The 21,472-nt window shown below is 43.2% G+C and overlaps 1 protein-coding gene across 1 annotated transcript; it reads left to right on the forward strand.

Moving 5' to 3' along the window:
• Positions 1 to 535: 535 nt before the first annotated feature.
• Positions 536 to 20,952, forward strand: LOC139557018 (leucine-rich repeat-containing protein 38-like). Its single transcript, XM_071371311.1, has 2 exons — positions 536 to 2,069; positions 19,044 to 20,952. Exons 1-2 carry the CDS (start codon positions 1,442 to 1,444, stop codon positions 19,289 to 19,291), a joined length of 876 nt encoding a protein of 291 aa, XP_071227412.1. The 5' UTR covers positions 536 to 1,441; the 3' UTR covers positions 19,292 to 20,952.
• Positions 20,953 to 21,472: the final 520 nt, after the last annotated feature.

A 21,472-nucleotide genomic window follows, 5' to 3' on the forward strand; every position in this document is an offset into this window, starting at 1 on the left:
CTCTTTTCCATAGGTCAAAGCTGCCGTGTAAACTGATGGTAATTTCATTGGTCTGTGTTTCATGTACCAGGAAATGCTTTCGGAGGACATACTAGCACACATTCTGTTTCTGTAACTGTGGTCTGGGGACATCATGTCTGACTACTGTAGCATGCAGGTAAATAGCATGTCAACAAAAACAGCTGCCAAATCAGCTGCTGTTGGTAACTGCAATTGGGAACATACTGCTTAGTGTAAGGTCAAGTATTTCTGAGGACCACTGGGCTTTTGCAGTGGATGTGTTAAACTGTAGTGGATGTATAGTGTATTTCTATTTATAGGATACAGTGCATTAAAGGTACTGTGGTGGATGTGTATGGTATGAGACAGCCATTCAGCTTGTTCAGTGAAGGCACGAGACAAATGCATCATGCCGCTGTGGCAAGCTGTCAAGTGATGGCATTCCTCAATATGACACTTTCAGTACATTCGTCTGTGCCGAACAGGCGGCTTCACGCCACGGTGGATGTTTAGAGCATGTTGTTATGGCAACGGAGCTGGGATGGCTGGATCGTGCAGCACAGGGAGGCAGAGGACAGATGAGGAGGAGACGTATATGATGATGATTCCCGAGGTTCACGGTCAGGAGTCGTCAGGATGATTTTCCTCCAGGGATTCTGGGAGCCATTTGACATCATCAAATCAAATCAAATGTATTGGTCACATACACATGGTTAGTAGATGTTATTGCGAGTATAGCGAAATGCGAAATGCAACATGTGAGTTGTGAATGTGATGTCAATTGGACAGCGAGCCACTGACGGTAGCTTCTGAGCACAAGAAGAAGAGGCAAACGGTTGGATACAAACACCCATGTTTTAAGTGAGTCTAGCCTTCCAATGCTAAGATACTCACATGATATTCTTCTTTTGACTCACAGACGGCGTCACTCGTTAACTGTTCTGAGGGGCGACCCTACTGCAAGTTCACACCCCCCCCTGGCTTACCCTACCGCCCTCCGTCCCTCGACCCCCACACACCCCCTCCCCAGCGTGTATCTGGTTCGCTAGTTGCTATTTACCTCTGTGTTAATCCACACCCCCTCCCTCCCTCTTTCTCGCTCAATCCCGCTCTCTCACTCCTCCCCTTATTCCCTCAAAGCCAGCAGGCTGCTATTCGATACAGACCGCTTGCTACATGATCTCCTGGAAAACACTGTTCCGCATCTCTCTTGCCACTCGATGGCCGGGCCTTTGTAGATTATACACCAAGCGGAAGAAAGATGCCAGCGCCAGGACATTGACTCCTTTCCTCCTTCTGCTTCCCCCTCCCCTTCCTTAATCTCCCACCTCTTGATCTCTACCCACCCCCCGTGCCCTCTCCTGTCCTGTGCCCCCTTCCTCCCAACCTCCCCCTCCCCTACCCTACCTAAAGTCCTACTCTCTCTCTTACCCCCTTGACAATGTTACCATGCATTAACTGGCTTCAGCCTTTCCTTGCCTTGCTCTCTTCCACCTTGCTGACTCGGGGCCACAACTGTCCGTCCAGCTGCCTGTGTCCAGACCACCACACCGTGGACTGCCAGGGCCAAGGTCTCACCCGCCTCCCAAGCCCCATCCCCCTGGACGTCCGGCGCCTCCTGCTCTCTGACAACTGGATTCCCTTGATCCCCTCCGATTTCCTGGTTCTGTACAGCGACCTGGTCTACCTGGACCTGAGGAATAACTCCCTGTCTGGGCTGGAGCCTGGCACCCTCAGCACATCGTCCCGCCTGGTCTTCCTGGACCTGGGCAGCAACAACCTGACAGAGATCCAGTCAGAGACCTTTGGAGAGTCCAGGAGCCTGATTAAGTTGCGGCTGGGGAACAACCCCTATCTTAGCCTGGTGGAGGAGGACGCTTTCCTGGGCCTAACCTCACTGCGGGTGCTGGAGCTGGAGAGAAACGGCCTGCAGGGGCTGGACGTGGGGGTGCTGGAGCCCCTAACCTCACTCCGGGTGCTGCGCCTGGAGGGCAACCCCTGGGTGTGCAACTGCCACTTTGCTAAACTCTTTGTGTGGCTGATGGAGAACCGCCACAAGCTTCCAACGGGTATGTAAGCTGCTTAACAGCACGTATTTGCTTTAACATGCTAGGACATATAAAACCACTATTTTGTCAGCCCACTCGTTTCTGATTCAAACAACTCACTATCATACCATAAGCCAATCGGTTATAGAATTAGAATCCAAAACTGCACAGTACACTGAAAGACAGATAACGCAACGTGCATAACAGTGGTTAGTATGAAATATCTCTACACTGTATGTATACAAATATGGTTCCTCCTCTTTATTTTCAATTGTCTAATATAGAGTAAACAGCTATTGGCTAACAACCTCATCATCATTTATTTCATGTGCAGTTTGTTGCTCATACTGCTGATAGTTCTGTATGGATATGGACACTTCAATGCTGTCATAAGATCACTCGGAAACATCTTGATAAGCATTAGAAAGAGAGAAGATAATTCTGTAAGGCCAGTGGAGGGTCCCAGATTACAGATACCAGATTGTGTCTGAATAATGAATGAACCATATGCCTCATTAGAGTGTGTTCTCAGATTGTGTGTGTGTGCGTGTGCGTATAGTTTTTGAGTATGAAACCTGGATAGGGTCAATAAACAGTCTCCTTTTTGGGATTTTAGAACATGGGGAGAGAGTGTGTGTGTGTGTTTTGTACTTTACTTATTTGTAGTAATATTTTATTATTTTCTTACACACACACAAGCAGGGTTCTTCAAAGGGTTCTCCTATGCGGACAGCCAATTAAACCTTCTAGAGGTTCTAGATAGCACTTTTTTTTCCCGAAGAGTGTGTACACCAAAATATCGAGTGGGTAGATCACATGTAAGATCTTCAAGATGAAAAAGATATGAGGCCAGGGAATCAAATTCAATAGGATCTGAATCACTTGATAGATCATAATATAGCTGCATTGTTTATGTAATTACAGACAATAAGCATTACATATAGCTTCTGATCCACACTTTGTAGTGTTGCCATATTTATAGAAGGTGAGGGTATTGTTGTTTGTTTTCCTTGTTTGCAGTGCTGGCAGGTTATTGCACGCAGTATATGCTCACTCTCATTCTCCGGCGCTCCAATGTTATGGTGAGCTCTGACCTGAGCAAACGTTCTGTGAGTGGAAGTCCAACTCCATATTTACATATGAACTGCTTCCCAAGAGAGCTGGGCTAGTCCTACTTCACCCTCCTACATGTGTATTAAGGGCCATACAAATGAGGTACAGCAATGTCAGCTGGAATTAGGGCCTCTATTGAAGTAAGCTATGTGGGTACATCCCAAAATGGTACCCTTTCCCCTTTATAGTGCACTACTTTTGACCAGGGTTCATAAGGAATAGGGTGCCATTTGGGACATACCCTATGTTATTACAGTACGCTAATCAAAGCAACACGGTGTTCTATGGATCATATCAATTGATCGAATTGGCACATTGGCAATCTTCACAGTGGATTTCATTTCAATAGCTGTGCCCTGGACTCCAGGTTATAGTAACAAAATGATTTGGGGGCACATTAACACCTAGTTTTCAGTGAGCACCGACACATATACACACCAACACTATGGTGCTTCCTACATGCTCTTCTATAGGCCTTAGCAACTGTAGGCTCTGGCCTTATGCCTGGTTTAGCACCTTTAATAGGGCTAACCATAGAAAGCCTCTACTGTATGTTGACCTAAAGGACATGTGGGTTGTACAGTATATTTGACACACAGGCAGACTTACTCCTTCCCATTGCCTTTGGGAGAAACTCGTTGAATGCCATGATAATCTTTTCATCATTCTGACAAGGGGGCAGACTAGAAACATGGATCGGAATGTATACACTAGGAAGAAATGGAGCTTTGATGGATTAGGCTAAACGAGACCTTTACTCACTGATTACTCAATTCCTGACTCTCTGAGGCAAATCACAATCAATGTTCTTGTGTGAACTACAGCTCTGAACAAACTGGAGAATGAAGGGCACGGAATAATGGACCACTTGCTGAACTGGACACTTCCACAGAGCCATTCATTCAAGCCCAGTCACTGGGTTTGTGGGATAAGTCAAAAACTTAATTTTCTCTTGGACACTGTAATTTCATTGGACACCGTAATTTCACTGACCCAAACAGTAACATCTTTCTTTTCCCAACTTTGCTGTCAGGGACATTGCTCTGTCAGATCCTGATTGAGATCGTCTTGATCTGTTAAGTATTTGAGAACATGAATAGACACATTGAAGCCTAGTGTACTCTCAGGTACTGTATCAACAAGATGCAACAAAGCTCAGATAAAGAGGCAACTGCAATTGGCACACATGTTTTTTTTAACTTGTAAATGAATATACCCATTGATTCTTGAAGAATATAACTACTCTGTTTATGTTTGAACTGCAGAGTGCCCGTTTAAGACACATTCACTGAGGATATTTCACGATGGTGCCTGTAGGTGAATGTGTGTAATCACACTACAGCATAGGTCAAGGATGAACAATCAGCATCTATTATTCACAACTACACTTAATTTGATACTGATGACAGCATGCCATTGACACTGACATTATCTAGATTAATGTTCCATCACTGTAAAAGATACTCCATCGCTCTGCGAGTGACACACGGTGCGTGGGTAAAATCACCAGGGAGGCCAAGCCCCCCCCCTCACCCCCCAAAATAGCCATATTACAATCTACAGTGCCTCCGGGAAAGTATTCAGACCTCTTGACTTTTTCCACATTTTGTTATGTTACAGCCTTATTCTAAAATCGATTAAATAGTTTTTTTCCCTCATCAATCTACACACAATACCCCACATTGACAAATATTTTACATAAGTATTCAGACCCTTTATTCAGTACTTTGTTGAAGCACCTTTGGCAGCGATTACAGCATCGAGTCTTCTTGGGTATGACGCTACAAGCGTGCCACACCTGTCACGATCGTCGTAATGATGAGACCAAGGCGCAGCATGGTATGCGTACATTCTCTTTACTGAATGAAACACTTAACAAAAACAACAAAATCAACGAACGAAACGTGAAGCTATACGACTAGTGCAGACAGGCAACTAGACATAGACAAGATCCCACAACTGACAATGGGGAAAATGGCTTCCTAAATATGATCCCCAATCAGAGACAACGATAAACAGCTGTCTCTGATTGGGAACCATATCAGGCCAACATAAACATACAAAAACCCTAGATGACATACAAAAACCCTAGACATACAAAAACGAGAGTACCCACCCTAGTCACACCCTGGCCTAACCAAAATATATAGAAAAACAGAGATATCTAAGGTCAGGGCGTGACAGTACCCCCCCAAAGGTGCAGACTCCCGGCCGCAAACCTGAACCTATAGGGGAGGGTCCGGGTGGGCATCTACCCTCGGTGGCGGCTCCGCTTCTGGACGCAGCCCCCCCTCCTTACGCTGATCCCTCCGCTTTTTTGGAACCGGACCGTGGATCATCGCCAGAGGCTCTGGACTGCAGCTCGTCGCTGAAGACTCTAGACTGCAGCTCGTCACTAGAGGCCCCGGACCGGGGATCGTCGCTGAAGACCCCGGACCGTCGCTAGGAGACCCCGGACCGGGGACTGTCGCTGGAGGCTCCGGACCGTAGACCGTCTCAGGAGGCTCCGGACCGTAGACCGTCTCAGGAGGCTCCGGACCGTAGACCGTCTCAGGAGGTTCCGGACCGTAGACCGTCTCAGGAGGTTCCGGACCGTAGACCGTCTCAGGAGGTTCCGGACCGTAGACCGTCTCAGGAGGTTCCGGACCGTAGCCCGTCTCAGGAGGTTCCGGACCGTAGACCGTCTCAGGAGGTTCCGGACCGTAGACCGTCTCAGGAGGTTCCGGACTCTGTCAGAGTGACCATCGGGTTCTTGCTTACCTCCCTGACCAAGGCCCTTCCCCCCCGATTGCCCAGTTTGGCCGGGCGGCCAGCTCTAGGAAGAGTCTTTATGGTTACAAACTTCTTCCATTTAAGAATGATGGAGGCGACTGTGTTCTTCGGGAACTTCAAAGCCACAGACATGTTTTGGTACCCTTCCTCAGATCTATTTTTATTTTTAGTAAATTTGCAAAACTCTAAAAACTTGTTTTTGCTTTGTCATTGTGGGCTATTGTGTGTAGATCGCTGAGGATTTTTTTTATTTAATCAATTTTAGAATAAGGCTGTAACGTAACAAAATGTTGAAAAAATCAAGTGGTCTGACTACTTTCCAAAGGCGCTGTATGTGTTGTGATAATTGCATTGTTTGCTCTATAACCTGTCAGTTCATATGCCTTGGCACCGTGGTATACAGTATAGGCTAAGGTCGAGACAACAAGAAGACACAGTAGCAGAATAAATTCAACCACACATTTGTTCCATTACAAAACCAGAGAGCAACATCTGTTCAGGGAAGTCCACAAAACATATTGTATTTAACAAACAATTACATGACCTACAGCATGGTCAAGCAAGGTAATGTTTACAACATTTTCGGACTAATTAACAACTATTGATTTAGAACCACAGAGAGTTACCAGAAGTCCCTAAGAAAACAGAAGCTGCCTCCACTATTCCAGCACCATATCAACTTCAATATTTCAACATCATCAAATCACCTATGCTTAGTATGAAACAATGACTAAAAAGATACCAAAAACGATTTAGTCCAATCAACGTAAGCTAAACATAATGTGGCTGTCCATGGCACTGATTTCTCTCTGTCTGTGTGTGTGTGTGTGTGTGTGTGTGTGTGTGTGTGTGTGTGTGTGTGTGTGCGTGCGTGCGTGCGTGCGTGCGTGCGTGCGTGCGTGCGTGCGTGCGTGCGTGAGTAAGCGCGTGCATGCAAATAGAAAAAACATGTTGACGCACCCTACTTGTAGAGAAACGCCAATGCCATCCTTCTCTTTCATGTTGCCTAAACGGTCTATGAGTCTGTCATACCGTACACGCTTTTAGTTTTTGTTGTCCTAGGCTACCTGGCTAAAATGTTGCTCGTTAGCCTAACTTCCTTTCATGGGCAATAATGCAGTAGGCCAGCTAGTTAACATTAGCATACATACTTCCATCCTCTCAGGCCAGGGGCACAATGTATGAATTTATGGTTGGATCAGAATCGCTGTTATAATCATTGGCCAGTACGGAGAATTAAGTAGAACCACAAGTCCAAATCCCTATCTCCATTCATGATTAATTTAGGAAAGGAACGATTTTAGCTAGCTAGCTAGCCACTAGAGGACAACAACACAACGAGATGTAACAATAACAAAAGTTTTCTCCTGTCAATGACGTTTGGTTTTGATGTGATTGGTCTGAAGCCAAATCCAAACCGGCTTCTCTTGACACTTTTTTTTTGGTGCGCCAACACTGATTGGATATTATCATTTATTTATTTTTATCAAGGGAGGACAAATGCTCGCTGGCTTCTCTTGCATTCAATGCTACGGGTGGCAACAATGTCGTACTCTTTTTGACCAGACAGCATGAGATAGATTTGCTACACATACTAGGATAGAGGGACGCTGTTTTGCTCGCTTGGATGCTTTCTCCGGTGATATACGGTACATTCAGCCTCTGCAAATTGAAGGAAATTTATGAAACACGGAGAGATGAAAGCAAAATGATTCTTGTATGTTATATTGTTTCCTTGTCAATTTTTGGGGGATGTCTGGCTTTCCTTGGCTTCCATGAATACACGCCACTGGACACACACAAACGTATACACAAACAAACATATAATGCCAACTCTATAGCAGCATAGCAACTGTAATCACATTGATATAAGATACTATGCATACTCATGTCAGATATGATGCAGTGTTTTGTTGACAATTTTAGGTTTATATGAGAATGGAGCCGAAGGAGATGGCTGCCGTTTTATGGTCCCGTAACCAATTGTGCTAATATGTATGTTTTTTCGCGTTATTTGTAACTTATTTTGTACATAATGTTTCTGCCACTGTGTCTTATGACCGAAAAGAGCTTCTAGATATCAGGACAGCGATTACTCACCCCGTTCTGGTTAGAGACAGTTTGCGCTGTTTTGTAAAGGGATTGGCAATTTCTCGCATGGAATAGCCTTCATTCCTCAGAACAAGAATAGACTGACGAGTTTCAGAAGAAATGTCTTTGTTTCTGGCCATTTTGAGCCTGTAATCGAACCCACTAATGCTGATGCTCCAGATACTCAACTAGTCTAAAGAAGGCCAGTTTTATTGCTTCTTTAATCAGGACAACAGTTTCAGCTGTGCTAACATAATTGCAAAAGGGTTTTCTAATGATTAATTAGCCTTCTAAAATGATAAACCTTGGATTAGCTAACACAACGTGCCATTGGAACACAGGAGTGATGATTGCTGATAATGGGCCTATGTAGATATTCCAGAAAGAATCTGCTGTTTCCAGTTACAATAGTAATTTACAACATTAACAATGTCTACACTTTATTCCTATGTAATAGGTCCTATGTGTAGCTGGTGTAGCGAGTCAGGCGCAGGACAGCAGATATGAGTAATCAACGTACTTTTACTCAAAATGTAAAATATACAAAGTAACAAATACACGCACACCATGACAGACCGAAAATACAATAAACAATCCCTCACAAAAAAACATGGGGGAACAGAGGGTTAAATAATGAAACAGTAATTGTGGGATTGAAATCAGGTGTGTAAAACAAAGACAAAACAAATGGAAAATGAAAAGTGGATCGGCGGTGGCTAGAAGGCTGGTGACGTCGACCGCCGAACACTGCCTGAACAAGGAGAGGGACCGACTTCAGCGGAAGTCGTGACATCCTGATCAATTTGATGGACAAAAAATGGACAAAAAATGTGCTTTTCTTTCAAAAACAAGGACATTTCTAAGTGACCCCAAACTTTTGAAAGGTAGTGTATATCCTACCAACAGGACATTAAAAACTGTAATATCTTATGTTTCACTGAGTCGTGGCTGAACGATGACATGAATAACATACAGCTGGCAGGTTTTAAGCTTTTTTGGCAGGATAGAACAGCGACCTCTGTTAAGACAAGGGGTGGTGGTCTATGTATACTGTATTTGTAAACAGATGGTGCACAAAGTATCAAGGTTTTGTTCGCCTGAGGTAAAGTATCTTATGATAAGCTGTAGACCACACTATTTACCAAGAGAGCTGCTCAGTGACACAAGCCGACCAGACAAACTAAATTACTTCTTTGCTCGCTTCGAGGCAAGTAACACTGAAGCATGCATGAGAGCATCAGCTGTTCTGGACGACTGTGTGATCATGCTCTCCGCAGCCGATGTGAGTAAGACCTTTAAACAGTTCAACATTCACAAGGCCGCAGGGCCAGACGAATTACCAGGACGTGTAATCCGAGCATGCGCAGACCAACTGGCAAGTGTCTTCACATACAGTGGGGAGAACAAGTATTTGATACACTGCCGATTTTGCCGATTTTCCTACTTACAAAGCATGTAGAGGTCTGTAATTTTTATCATAGGTACACTTCAACTGTGAGAGACGGAATCTAAAACAAAAATCCCCAAAATCACATTGTATGATTTTTAAGTAATTAATTAGCATTTTATTGCATGACATAAGTATTTGATACATCAGAAAAGCAGAACTTAATATTTGGTACAGAATCCTTTGTTTGCAATTACAGAGATCATACGTTTCCTGTAGTTCTTGACCAGGTTTGCACACACTGCAGCAGGGATTTTGGCCCACTCCTCCATACAGACCTTCTCCAGATCCTTCAGGTTTCGGGGCTGTCGCTGGGCAATACGGACTTTCAGCTCCCTCCAAAGATTTTCTATTGGGTTCAGGTCTGGAGACTGGCTAGGCCACTCCAGGACCTTGAGATACTTCTTACGGAGCCACTCCTTAGTTGCCCTGGCTGTGTGTTTCGGGTCGTTGTCATGCTGGAAGACCCAGCCACGACCCATCTTCAATGCTCTTACTGAGGGAAGGAGGTTGTTGGCCAAGATCTCGCGATACATGGCCCCATCCATCCTCCCCTCAATACGGTGCAGTCGTCCTGTCCCCTTTGCAGAAAAGCATCCCCAAAGAATGATGTTTCCACCTCCATGCTTCACGGTTGGGATGGTGTTCTTGGGGTTGTACTCATCCTTCTTCTTCCTCCAAACACGGCGAGTGGAGTTTAGACCAAAAAGCTCTATTTTTGAATCATCAGACCACATGACCTTCTCCCATTCCTCCTCTGGATCATCCAGATGGTCATTGGCAAACTTCAGACGGGCCTGGACATGCGCCTGCTTGAGCAGGGGGACCTTGTGTGCGCTGCAGGATTTTAATCCATGACGGCGTAGTGTGTTACTAATGGTTTTCTTTGAGACTGTGGTCCCAGCTCTCTTCAGGTCATTGACCAGGTCCTGCCGTGTAGTTCTGGGCTGATCCCTCACCTTCCTCATGATCATTGATGCCCCACGAGGTGAGATCTTGCATGGAGCCCCAGACCGAGGGTGATTGACCATCATCTTGAACTTCTTCTATTTTCTTCTATTTTCTAATAATTGCGCCAACAGTTGTTGCCTTCTCACCAAGCTGCTTGCCTATTGTCCTGTAGCCCACCCCAGCCTTGTGCAGGTCTACAATTTTATCCCTGATGTCCTTACACAGCTCTCTGGTCTTGGCCATTGTGGAGAGGTTGGAGTCTGTTTGATTGAGTGTGTGGACAGGTGTCTTTTATACAGGTAACGAGTTCAAACAGGTGCAGTTAATACAGGTAATGAGTGGAGAACAGGAGGGCTTCTTAAAGAAAAACTAACAGGTCTGTGAGAGCCGGAATTCTTACTGGTTGGTAGGTGATCAAATACTTATGTCATGCAATAAAATGCAAATGAATTACTTAAAAATCATACAATGTGATTTTCTGGATTTTTGTTTTAGATTCCGTCTCTCACAGTTGAAGTGTACCTATGATAAAAATTACAGACCTCTACATGCTTTGTAAGTAGGAAAACCTGCAAAATCGGCAGTGTATCAAATACTTGTTCTCCCCACTGTAGTCACTTTAACTCTACCTACATGTATATTACCTCAATTACCTCAACTAACCGGTGCCCCAGCACATTGACTCTGTACCGGTACCCCCTGTATATAGCCTCATTATTGTTATTTTACTGCTGCTGTTTAATTATTTTCTACTTGTCTATTTTTTTCTTAAAACTTCTTAAAGCATTGTTGGTTAAGGGCTTGTAAGTAAGCATTTCGCTGTAAGGTCTACACCTGTTGTATTCGGTGTATGTGACACATACAATTTGATTTTATAGGCAGCGTCAGACAATGTAGGCATTATGTTACTCAACCCTTCTCTTCCCTTCCCCACCCCCAAACCCATCACCACCAACACCGAGACCATACAGACTCTCTCCATCTATTTGCAATTTAGCATTCTGGTCCTCTCCACAGATAGAGCCAGAGACAGAGACAGAGACAGAGAGAGCAGGACAGCCAGTGTCTGGGCTGAGCTTGTTGTGCTGCATGGTGAGATGAGAGGAGAGCCACGTGACTGGAATATCACAGAGCGATGAGGTCACTGAATCTTTCCGCATGTGGAAAACCCCTTCTGGTCTGACTGTGACTCACCACACACACGCACACACGCACACACACACACACACACACACACACACACACACACACACACACACACACACACACACACACACACACACACACACACACACACACACACACACACACACACACACACACACACACACACTCACACGCACACACACTTGATAATGATGTATTCTGACTGCTGACCACAGCACAGGCATGCCAAAATGGAAGCATCGAAACTGCCTTTATTATCATGACTGAGGTACACCATATGTGATTTAGATGAATGTTTTATATTGAATACTTCTTACAAAAACAGCTAATACCGATTGATTAAAAAATATATATAATTCTGATTAGTGCATTAGTGGAATAGATTGAGTTATTTTACTAGGAAACCAGAGCCCCATTGATGCCCCTTATCATTATAATTTGGTTCTGTTCAGTTATTATCTGTTACAGTGTATTATTTGATTTTATTCTGGTATGATATGTAAACCCCAGAGTGCAAATATTAATCACCAGAGTGCAAACATAAGTCTATTTCTTGTTCTGCACACTTCTGTTTTTCTCATGCAATAATTTAAAGTTTCAAGTTTTTATTAGTCGTATGTACAGGATACACATGGCATACACCATCCAACGAAATGCTTACTTTCTGGTTCCTTCTTGACAATGCAACAACAATAAGAAATAGTAAAAGATAAGAACACGAACATAGTAAATGGCTCAGTAGAATATATATATATATTTTTTGCATAAGTATAATATAGGAAGGCACAATTTATAGTCCAATATTTACACGTGTTTTGCGGAAGGGGGGATTGGGTGGAAGGTGTTTAATTGTGCATTATTTAGCAATAATAATAGAAGTCTGGTAGAAGCAGTTGTGATGTGTGTGTAGCATGAATGTATGTGTGTGTGTGTGTGTGTGTGTGTGTGTGTGTGTGTGTGTGTGTGTGTGTGTGTGTGTGTGTGTGTGTGTGTGTGTGTGTGTGTGTGTGTGTGTGTGTGTGTGTGTGTGTGTGTGTGTGTGTGTGTGTGTGTGTGTGTGTGTGTGTGTGTGTGAGTGAGTGAGTGAGTGCATGAGTGCTAAAGTGCGGAGAGTCAGTGCAGGTGGTCAGTCCAGTTCAAGTGTTCAGCAGTCTGATGTATTGTAGATAGAAACTGTCTCTGAGCCTGTTGGTATCAGACCCGATGCTCCGATACCGTCTTCCCGACAGTAAGGGAGTGAACAGCATGTGGCTGGGCTGTTTGGGGTGCTTGATGATGCTGTGGCCCTTCCTCAGGCACAGTTTCGAGTAGATATCCTGGATGGGTGGGATCACGGTCTTCATCACCCGCTAGAGGGCCTTGCGGTTGTGGATGGAGCAATTCCCTTACCAGGATGTGATACAACCAGTCGAGACGCTATCGTTGGTGCAGCGGTAGTATTTGGAGAATAGATTTCTTCAGCTGCCTTATGAAGTGGAGACGCTGTTACACCCTCTTATCAAGAGTGGTGTTGTAGTTCGGTCCATGTTAAGTCCTCGGTGCTGTGGACGCCGAGGAACTTAAAACTGCTGACTCTTTCTACTGCAGTCATGTTGATATGGATCGGGCATGTTTCCTCCTCTGCTTCCTGAAGTCAACAATCAACTCTTTTGATTTGCTGACGTTGAGTGAGAGTTGGTGTCCTGGCACCACAATGCCATTTCGCTTACCTCCTCCCTAGAGAAGGACTCGTCGTTGTTGGTTATTAGGCCTACAATCGTGGTGTCATCAGCAAACTTGATGATGGAGTTGGTGTCGTGCAAAGCCACACAGTCGTGGGGGAACAGGTAGTACAGCAGAGGGCTGAGGACACACCCCTGGGGGGCCCCTGTGTTAGGAGTTAGTGTGGAGGAGGGGTTGCTGCCCATCCTCACAGCTTGTGGTCTGCCAGTCAAAAAAGTCCAGGATCCAGATGCAGAGGGTGGTGTCCAGACCCAGGGCTCTGAACCTGGTGTCGAGCTTCGAGGGAACAATAGTGTTGAAGGCTGAACTGTAGTCAATGAACAGCATTCTCACATTCAGTGCCTTCAGAAAGTATTCACATCCCCTGACTTGTTACACATTTTCTTTGGGTTACAGCCGGCATTTAAAATGGATTAAATTGAGATTTTGTGTCACTGGCCAACAAACAATACTCCATAATGTCAAAGTATAATTATGTTTTTAGAAAGTTTTACAAATGAATAAAAATGAAAACCTTAAATGTCTTGAGTCTATAAGTATTCAACCCCTTTGTTATGCCAAGCCTAAATAAGTTGCATGGACTCACTCTACAGTATGTGCAATAATAGTGTTTTTGAATGACAACCTCATCTCTGTACCCCACACATATAATTATCAGTAAGGTCCCTCGAGCAGTGAATTTCAAACGCCTCACAAAGAAGGGCACCTACAGGTAGATGAGTTCAAATAAAAAAAGGAGACATTGAATATCCCTTTGAGCATGGTGAACTTACAGTTGATGTCAGAAGTTTACATACACCTTAGCCAAATACATTTAAACTCAGTTTTTCACAATTCCTGACATTTAATCCCAGTAAAAATTCCCTGTTTTAGGTCAGTTAGGATTAGCACTTTATTTCAAGAATGTGAAATGTCAGAATAATAGTAGAGACTGATTTATTTCAGCTTTTATTTATTTCACCACATTCCCAGTGTGTCAGACGTTTACATACACTCAATTATTATTTGGTAGAATTGCCTTTAAATTGTTTAACTTGGGTCAAACGTTTCGAGTAGCCTTCCACAAGCTTCCCACAATAAATTGGGTGAATTTTGGCCCATTCCTCCTGACAGAGCTGGTGTAACTGAGTCAGGTTTGTAGGCCTCCTTGTCCGCACACACTTTTCAGTTCTGCCCACAAATGTTCTATAGGATTGAGGTCAGGGGTTTGTGATGGCCACTCCAATACCTTGCCTTTGTTGTCCTTAAGCCATTTTGCCACAGCTTTGGAAGTATGCTTGGGGTCATTGTCCATTTGGAAGATCCATTAGTGACCAAGCTTTAACTTCCTGACTGATGTCTTGAGATGTTGCTTCAATATATCCACATCATTTTCTTGTCTCATGATGCCATCTATTTTGTGAAGTGCACCAGTCCCTCTTTCAGCAAAGCACCCCCACAACATGATGCTGCCACCCCTGTGCTTCACGGTTGGGATGGTGTTCTTCAGCTTACAAGCATCCCCCCTTTTCAACCAAACATAACGATGGTCATTATGGCCAAACAGTTAGATTTTTGTTTCATCAGACCAGAGGACATTTCTCCAAAAAAGTACGATCTTTGTCCCCATGTGCAGTTGCAAACTCGTAGTCTGGCTTTTTTATGGCGGTTTAGGAGCAGTGGCTTCTGAGCAGCCTTTCAGGTTATGTCCATATATGACTCGTTTTACTGTGGATATAGATACTTTTGTACCTGTTTCCTCCAGCATCTTCACAAGGTCCTTTGCTGTTGTTCTGGGATTGAGTTGCACTTTTCGCACCAAAGTACGTTCATCTCTAGGAGACAAAACGCATCTCCGCCCTAAGCGGTTTGACGGCTGCGTGGTCCCATGGTGTTTATACTTGCGTACTATTGTTTGTACAGATGAACGTGGTACCTTCAGGCGTTTGGAAATTGCTCCCAAGGATGAAACAGGCTTGTGGAGGTCTACAATTTTTGTCTGAGGGCTTGGCTGATTTCTTTCGATTTTCCCATGATGTCAAGCAAAGAGACACTGAGTTTGAAGGTAGGCCTTGAAATACATCCACAGGTACACCTCCAATTGACTCAAATTATGTCAATTATTCTATCAGAAGCTTCTAAAGCCATGACATCATTTTCTGGAATTTTCCAAGCTGTTTAAAGGCACAGTCAACTTAGTGTATGTAAACTTCTGACCCACTGGAATTGTGATACAGTGAATTATAAGTGAAATAATCTGTCTGTAAACAATTGTTGGAAATATTACTTGTGTCATGCACAAAGTAGATGTCCTAACCGACTTGCCAAAACTATAGTTTGAAATTTGTGGAGTGGTTGAAAAACGAGTTTTAATGACTCCTACCCAAGTGTATGTAAACTTCCGACTTCAACTGTATATTAATTACACGTTGGATGGTGTATCAAAACACCCAGTCACTACAAAGATACAGTTGTCCTTTCTAACTCAGTAGCTGGAGAGGAAGGAAACCGCTTAGGGATTTCACTGAGGCCAATTATGACTTTAAAACAGTTACAGAGTTTAATGGCTGTGATTGGAGAAAACTGAGGATGGATCAACAACATTGTAGTTACTCCACAATACTAACCTAAATGACAGAGTGAAAATAAGAAAATCTGTACAGAACAAAAATATTCCAAAACATGCATCTTGTTTGCAATAAGGCACTAAAATAAAACAGCAAAAAATGTGGCAAAGAAATTAACTTAATGTCCTCAATAAAAGCGTTATGTTTGAGGCAAATCCAACACAACACATCACTGAGTACCACTCTTCATATTTTCAAGCATGGTAGTGGCTTCAAAATGTTATGGGTATGCTTGTCATCGGCAAGGACAAAAATAAACGGAAAATATAGCTAAGCATAGGAAAAATCCTAGAGGAAAACCTGGTTCAGTCTGCTTTCCAACAGACACTGGGAGACAAATTCACCTTTCAGCAGGATAATAACCTAAAACACAAGTCCAAGTTGCTTACCAAGATGACATTGAATGTTCCTGAGTGGCCTAGTTACAGTTTTGACTTAATAAATCAGCTTGAAAACCTATGGCAAGACTTGAAAATGGTTGTCTAGCAATGATCAACAGCCAACTTGACAGAGCATGAAGAATTTAAAAAAGAATAATGTGCAAATATTGTACAGTGCAAAGCTCTTAGAAATTTACCCAGAAAGACTCACAGCTGTAATCTCTGCCAAAGATGATTTTAACATATATTGACTCAGGGGTGTGAATACTTATGTAAATGAGATATTTATGTATTTCAGTTTCAATAAATCTGTCTCTGTTCTATTATTACCCAGCGGTTGATCTGGTGTCTGCTAGTAACACACTGGTTGGAGTAAATTACTCTCTTCCTTCTGTATAAACCAAATCAGATAAATCTGATTGCAACATGGACATTTCACAAATTAATATTTGCCTTGGAGAGGTGAATAAAGCAAAGTTGGATTCCTAAGGAAAACCTTATATAGGAATTATGTAATATGAGTTACGTGTGTCTGTGACAGGTGCTTTGTAAAGCTCTTTAAATCACACCAAACGACGACACAGGGAACGCAGCCTGGCACTAAGCACATGTATTTATATGGCTATTAAAAGAAAATCATAAATTCCTGTGGAGTGTTAGGTGTTGATTTATGGCAATGTGGTTCTCTGTTGCAGTGAGTAAATTCAACACTTGATACTTTACACTATTATAAGAGGGAAAACTAAACACAAACATCAAATTAATGGGGTTTTGGGACTTGATGTGATTCGATGGGTGTGGAAAATGATGAGACACGAACACACACAATATAGTAGCTACTACTGTACGCGTACTGGGCTATAGCTCCTGTAAGGCAAAACAATGGCACCCATCTGGTCTCGCAGTGTCCTCACTTACACTGTTACAGTAGGATGATATCACAGACTAGCCATTCTTGGTGGATTTCAACCACGGTCAATGCATGCCATTCCAAATTGTATGGTCAGCATGCTATTCAACAGTACTGTGAACAGACAAGACAGCTAATCACCTGTGTGGGCTTTTTATTCAGTCATCAGAGAGAGGTCAGCTCCAACATGCATTTAGATCTGAAAGGAATTAATAGATGCAATATGATGAAAATGCCACTAAACATACAGGGCAGAGTGTAGCTGTTACCTTCACTGTTAAGCTATTACCATACTTACAGTGCATTCAGAGAGTATTCAGACCCCTTGACTTTTTCCACATTTTGTTACATTACAGCCTTATTCTAAAATGGATTCAAAAGTTGTTTCCCCTCATTAATCTACACACAATACCCCATAATGACAAAGCAAAAACAGGTTAGAAATGTTTGTGAATGTATTAAACATAAAAAACTGAAATATGACATTTACATAAGTATTCTGACCCTCTACTCAGTACTTTGTTGAAGCAGCTTTGTCAGCGATTACAGCCTTGAGTCTTCTTGGGTATGACGCTACAAGCTTGGCACACCTGTATTTGGGGAGTTTCTCCCATTCTTCTTTGCAGATTCTCTCAAGCTCTGTCAGGTTGGATGGGGAGCGTCGCTGCACAGCTATTTTCAGGTCTCTCCAGAGATGTTCAATCAGGTTCAAGTCCGGGCTCTGGCTGGGCCACTCAAGGACATTCAGAGACTTGTCCCGAAGCCACTCCTGCGTTGTCTTGGCTGTGTGCTTAGGGTCGTTGTCCTGTTGAAAGGTGAACCTTTGCCCCAGTCTGAGGTCCTGAGCGCTCTCGAGCAGGTTTTCATCAAGGATCTCTCTGTACATTGCTCTGTTCATCTTTCTCTCGATCCTGATTAGTCTCCTCATGGTCTGAGAGTCCTTTAGGTGCCTTTGGGCAAACTTTGAGTGTGCTGTCATGTGCCTTTTACTGAGGAGTGGCTTCCGTCTGGCCACTCTACCATAAAGGCCTGATTGGTGGAGTGCTGCAGAGATGGTTGTCCTTCTGGAAGGTTCTCCCATCTCCACAGAGGAACTCTGGAGCTCTGTCAGAGTGACCATTGGGTTCTTGGTCACATCCCTGACCAAGGCCCTTCTCCCCCGATTGCCCAGTTTGGCCGGGTGGCCAGCTCTGGGAAGTCTTGGTGGTTCCATTTCAGAATGATGGAGGCCACTGTGTTCTTGGGGACCTTCAATGCTGCAGATTTTTTTTGGGTAGCCTTCCCCAGATCTGTGCCTCGACACAATCGTGTATCTGAGCTCTACAGACAATTCCTTCGACCTCATGGCTTGGTTTTTGCTCTGACATGCACTGTCAACTGTGGGACCTTATATAGACAGGTGTGTGCCTTTGCAAATCATGTCCAATCAATTGAATTTACCACAGGTGTACTCCAATCAAATTGTAGAATAATCTCAAGGATGATCAATTTAAACAGGATGCACCTGAGCTCAATTTCGAGTCTCATAGCAAATGGTCTGAATGCTTATGGTATTTGCTTATATCTCAAGGTATTTCATTTTCAAAAAATTATAAAACCTGTTTTCACTTTGTCATTATGGGGTATTGTGTGCAGATTATTTTATCAATTTTAGAATGAAGCTGTGAAGTAATAAAATGTGGAAAAAGGGAAGGGGTCTGAATACATTCCGAATACACTGTATATATTTAAATTCATTTCAGATCTACACTGTGTATAGGCTGGGGTTTATTTGGGATTGGACCATAGAGTGACTGTGATCCAGACTGTTTTCTGTCTCTCTCTCGCTCCTCTCAGGTATGGAAGGGTTGGAGTGCTCCCTCCCCATGGACGGGAGTCTTATGTCCCTGAGTCTGCTCTCTGAGGCCAGTTTCCGGGAGTGCCGGGGCTACCTCTCCCTCACGGATATCCTCATAGTCATCTTCTCGGGCATCTCCGTCTCTGTGGTAGCCATCATAGCCAGTTTCTTTCTGGCCTCTATGGTCCACTGCTTCCAGCGCCTGGGCAAAGCTGGTCAGGCAGACGAGGAGGAGGGCAACGACTGAGGGAGAGAAAGAGCGTGATCTGGGACCAGATTCAGTGTCACTGCAGACACTGCAGACACCCTGACTACATACCTTGTAAGAGGGCCGTGAAGAAGGGCAGGAAAATGGAAGAGTAAGTCAAGGACAACAAGGGAGTATTTGGCCCAGGAACTGGGCCAAAAGGATCTTACCATGTGAATTCCTGCTCGCCGCATTGGTGGCAGTCAGAGGCACACCAGGAGGGGTGCTAGGGCAGTGGGTTAAACCATACGCTTGAATAATACAAATGTTTTCTTAGCACTGCCTTAGCACTGCCTTAGTGTACACAGCCTTACTACCTTACTTTGGAGAGATCCTCCAGCATTCCCTTGAAATCATAGTACTATATTTGGGCTGTACTTTGAGTCTAAGATGAGGTAAAATTACTTGCACCACCCTTTCAAAGGGGCAAACAGGTTCTTTGAGATCTGGGTTGAGCTGAGAGGTAAAAGAACAGAGAGAAGGACAAGGGACAGGCACACTGCAGTCTAATGCATAACTATGTCCATTGCAGTGATTTGAGTAGCAACCTACTTAACCTTTGTTTACCAAAGAGCAGGCTGAATGAGAAGATTCTATTGTTACAATATAGAACACAGAAATGGGATAGCATGAGCTATCGACAAGGATGTTACACTAAACTGTGACACAAACTCTCAGAAGTAAAATCAAGTAAATATGGAGGATATTGTTACAATATCTGTTTTTGGAGCACAAATGTAGCCTGACTATGTTTGGCGAGACAACGCCCTAAGGAGTTGGCAAGAGAGCACAAACAGTCTGGCACTTAGGCTAGCACAAATGTAATATTGGTTAAAAAACAATCACACATTAGGTACAGTATACAGTATAGAACAATATGCTAAAATAACCTGCCATTTATGACCCACAAATGTAACTATGGAAATAATTATATTATACAGCTTGTACTGTAAGTGGACTGTAAGTATTTTCCTGTTTCAGGCATAATTATTTTATTTATTTTTTACATTTGAACAAAAGGTTTATATTGATACTGAAGCTTTTGTTGATGTTTTGGTTATTTTATTATTTTTTTTGTACAAATTAAGTCTTCTCTTGTTTGTATGGGGATTTCACATAGTAACAGTATTGTCACAAAGACTATAATTCCAAGCTAGGAGGGCTAAGGTAAAAATGAATTCAGTGTTTCGTCGTCTTCATCATCCTTGATGTTTGGGCCTTCCAGCCTTTTCCTGTGTCGGCCTTTATATCCTCAATAGACCAGCAGCTAGTAGCAGCCAGGTGAAATTGATGAATGAATGCTATAGGTCAATGATGTCATGTGTATTGTTTGGCTAAGAGAATAGTGAAACAACTGGTAGATCATAAATGAAAACCAGCATAGTCACAGATGCTTCAAGACCTGAGTTTTGAGCGGGTGTCCATCTGTCTCACTTATGTTTCTTCAGTCAAACTGTATCCGTCTCTGGCACTTGTAACCCACCAATGAGGTTTGCTGGCGCTTGTAACCCACCAATGAGATTTGAGATCCCAAAAACAGATGAAAGGGCTATTTTTCTGTCATGATGCACCATAACAAACACCTGGAAAAGATAATCATGGGGTTGCAAAATGCAATATAAAAAAATGTAAAGAGATAAAATAAAGCGGTAAAATACACACACTAACTTTGCTGTTATAACTTTGATTTCACATACCTGTCTTGTTTCTTTGAATGAAGACATATGTAAAATATTTATATTTTTATTGATTTAACTCTTATATAACATGGTGTCTTATTCGAGAACCAATTCTAATTTGCAATAATAACCTTTTGGAACAAGAAACATCCTGCTATGCATGTGTAATATAATGTTATTTATCTCTGAAAACAAAACTTTACATGTCAACATGGAGCACTTCTTTCACATGCAACATAACCTATCTATGGAGAAAAATCCCACTTCCATTATATTGTTTGAAATTGTGGCCTATAGAAATGTCCTATTTCTCTAGTCCAGTCTCATGGATATATACCCACATACCCACATAGTAGCATCTTACAGTGAAGAGCGGATGTCACTGTCCAACCAAATGATCCCATATGTGGCCAATAGGGTTGACCTTTACCCTCAATGAAATCTGTTTGTTTCGGTCCAATAATCACAGCTCCCATAACGCTACAGCTGGCATCCATATCCC

The sequence above is a fragment of the Salvelinus alpinus genome, chromosome 28, assembly GCF_045679555.1.
Source record: "Salvelinus alpinus chromosome 28, SLU_Salpinus.1, whole genome shotgun sequence".
Taxonomy (NCBI): domain Eukaryota; kingdom Metazoa; phylum Chordata; class Actinopteri; order Salmoniformes; family Salmonidae; genus Salvelinus; species Salvelinus alpinus.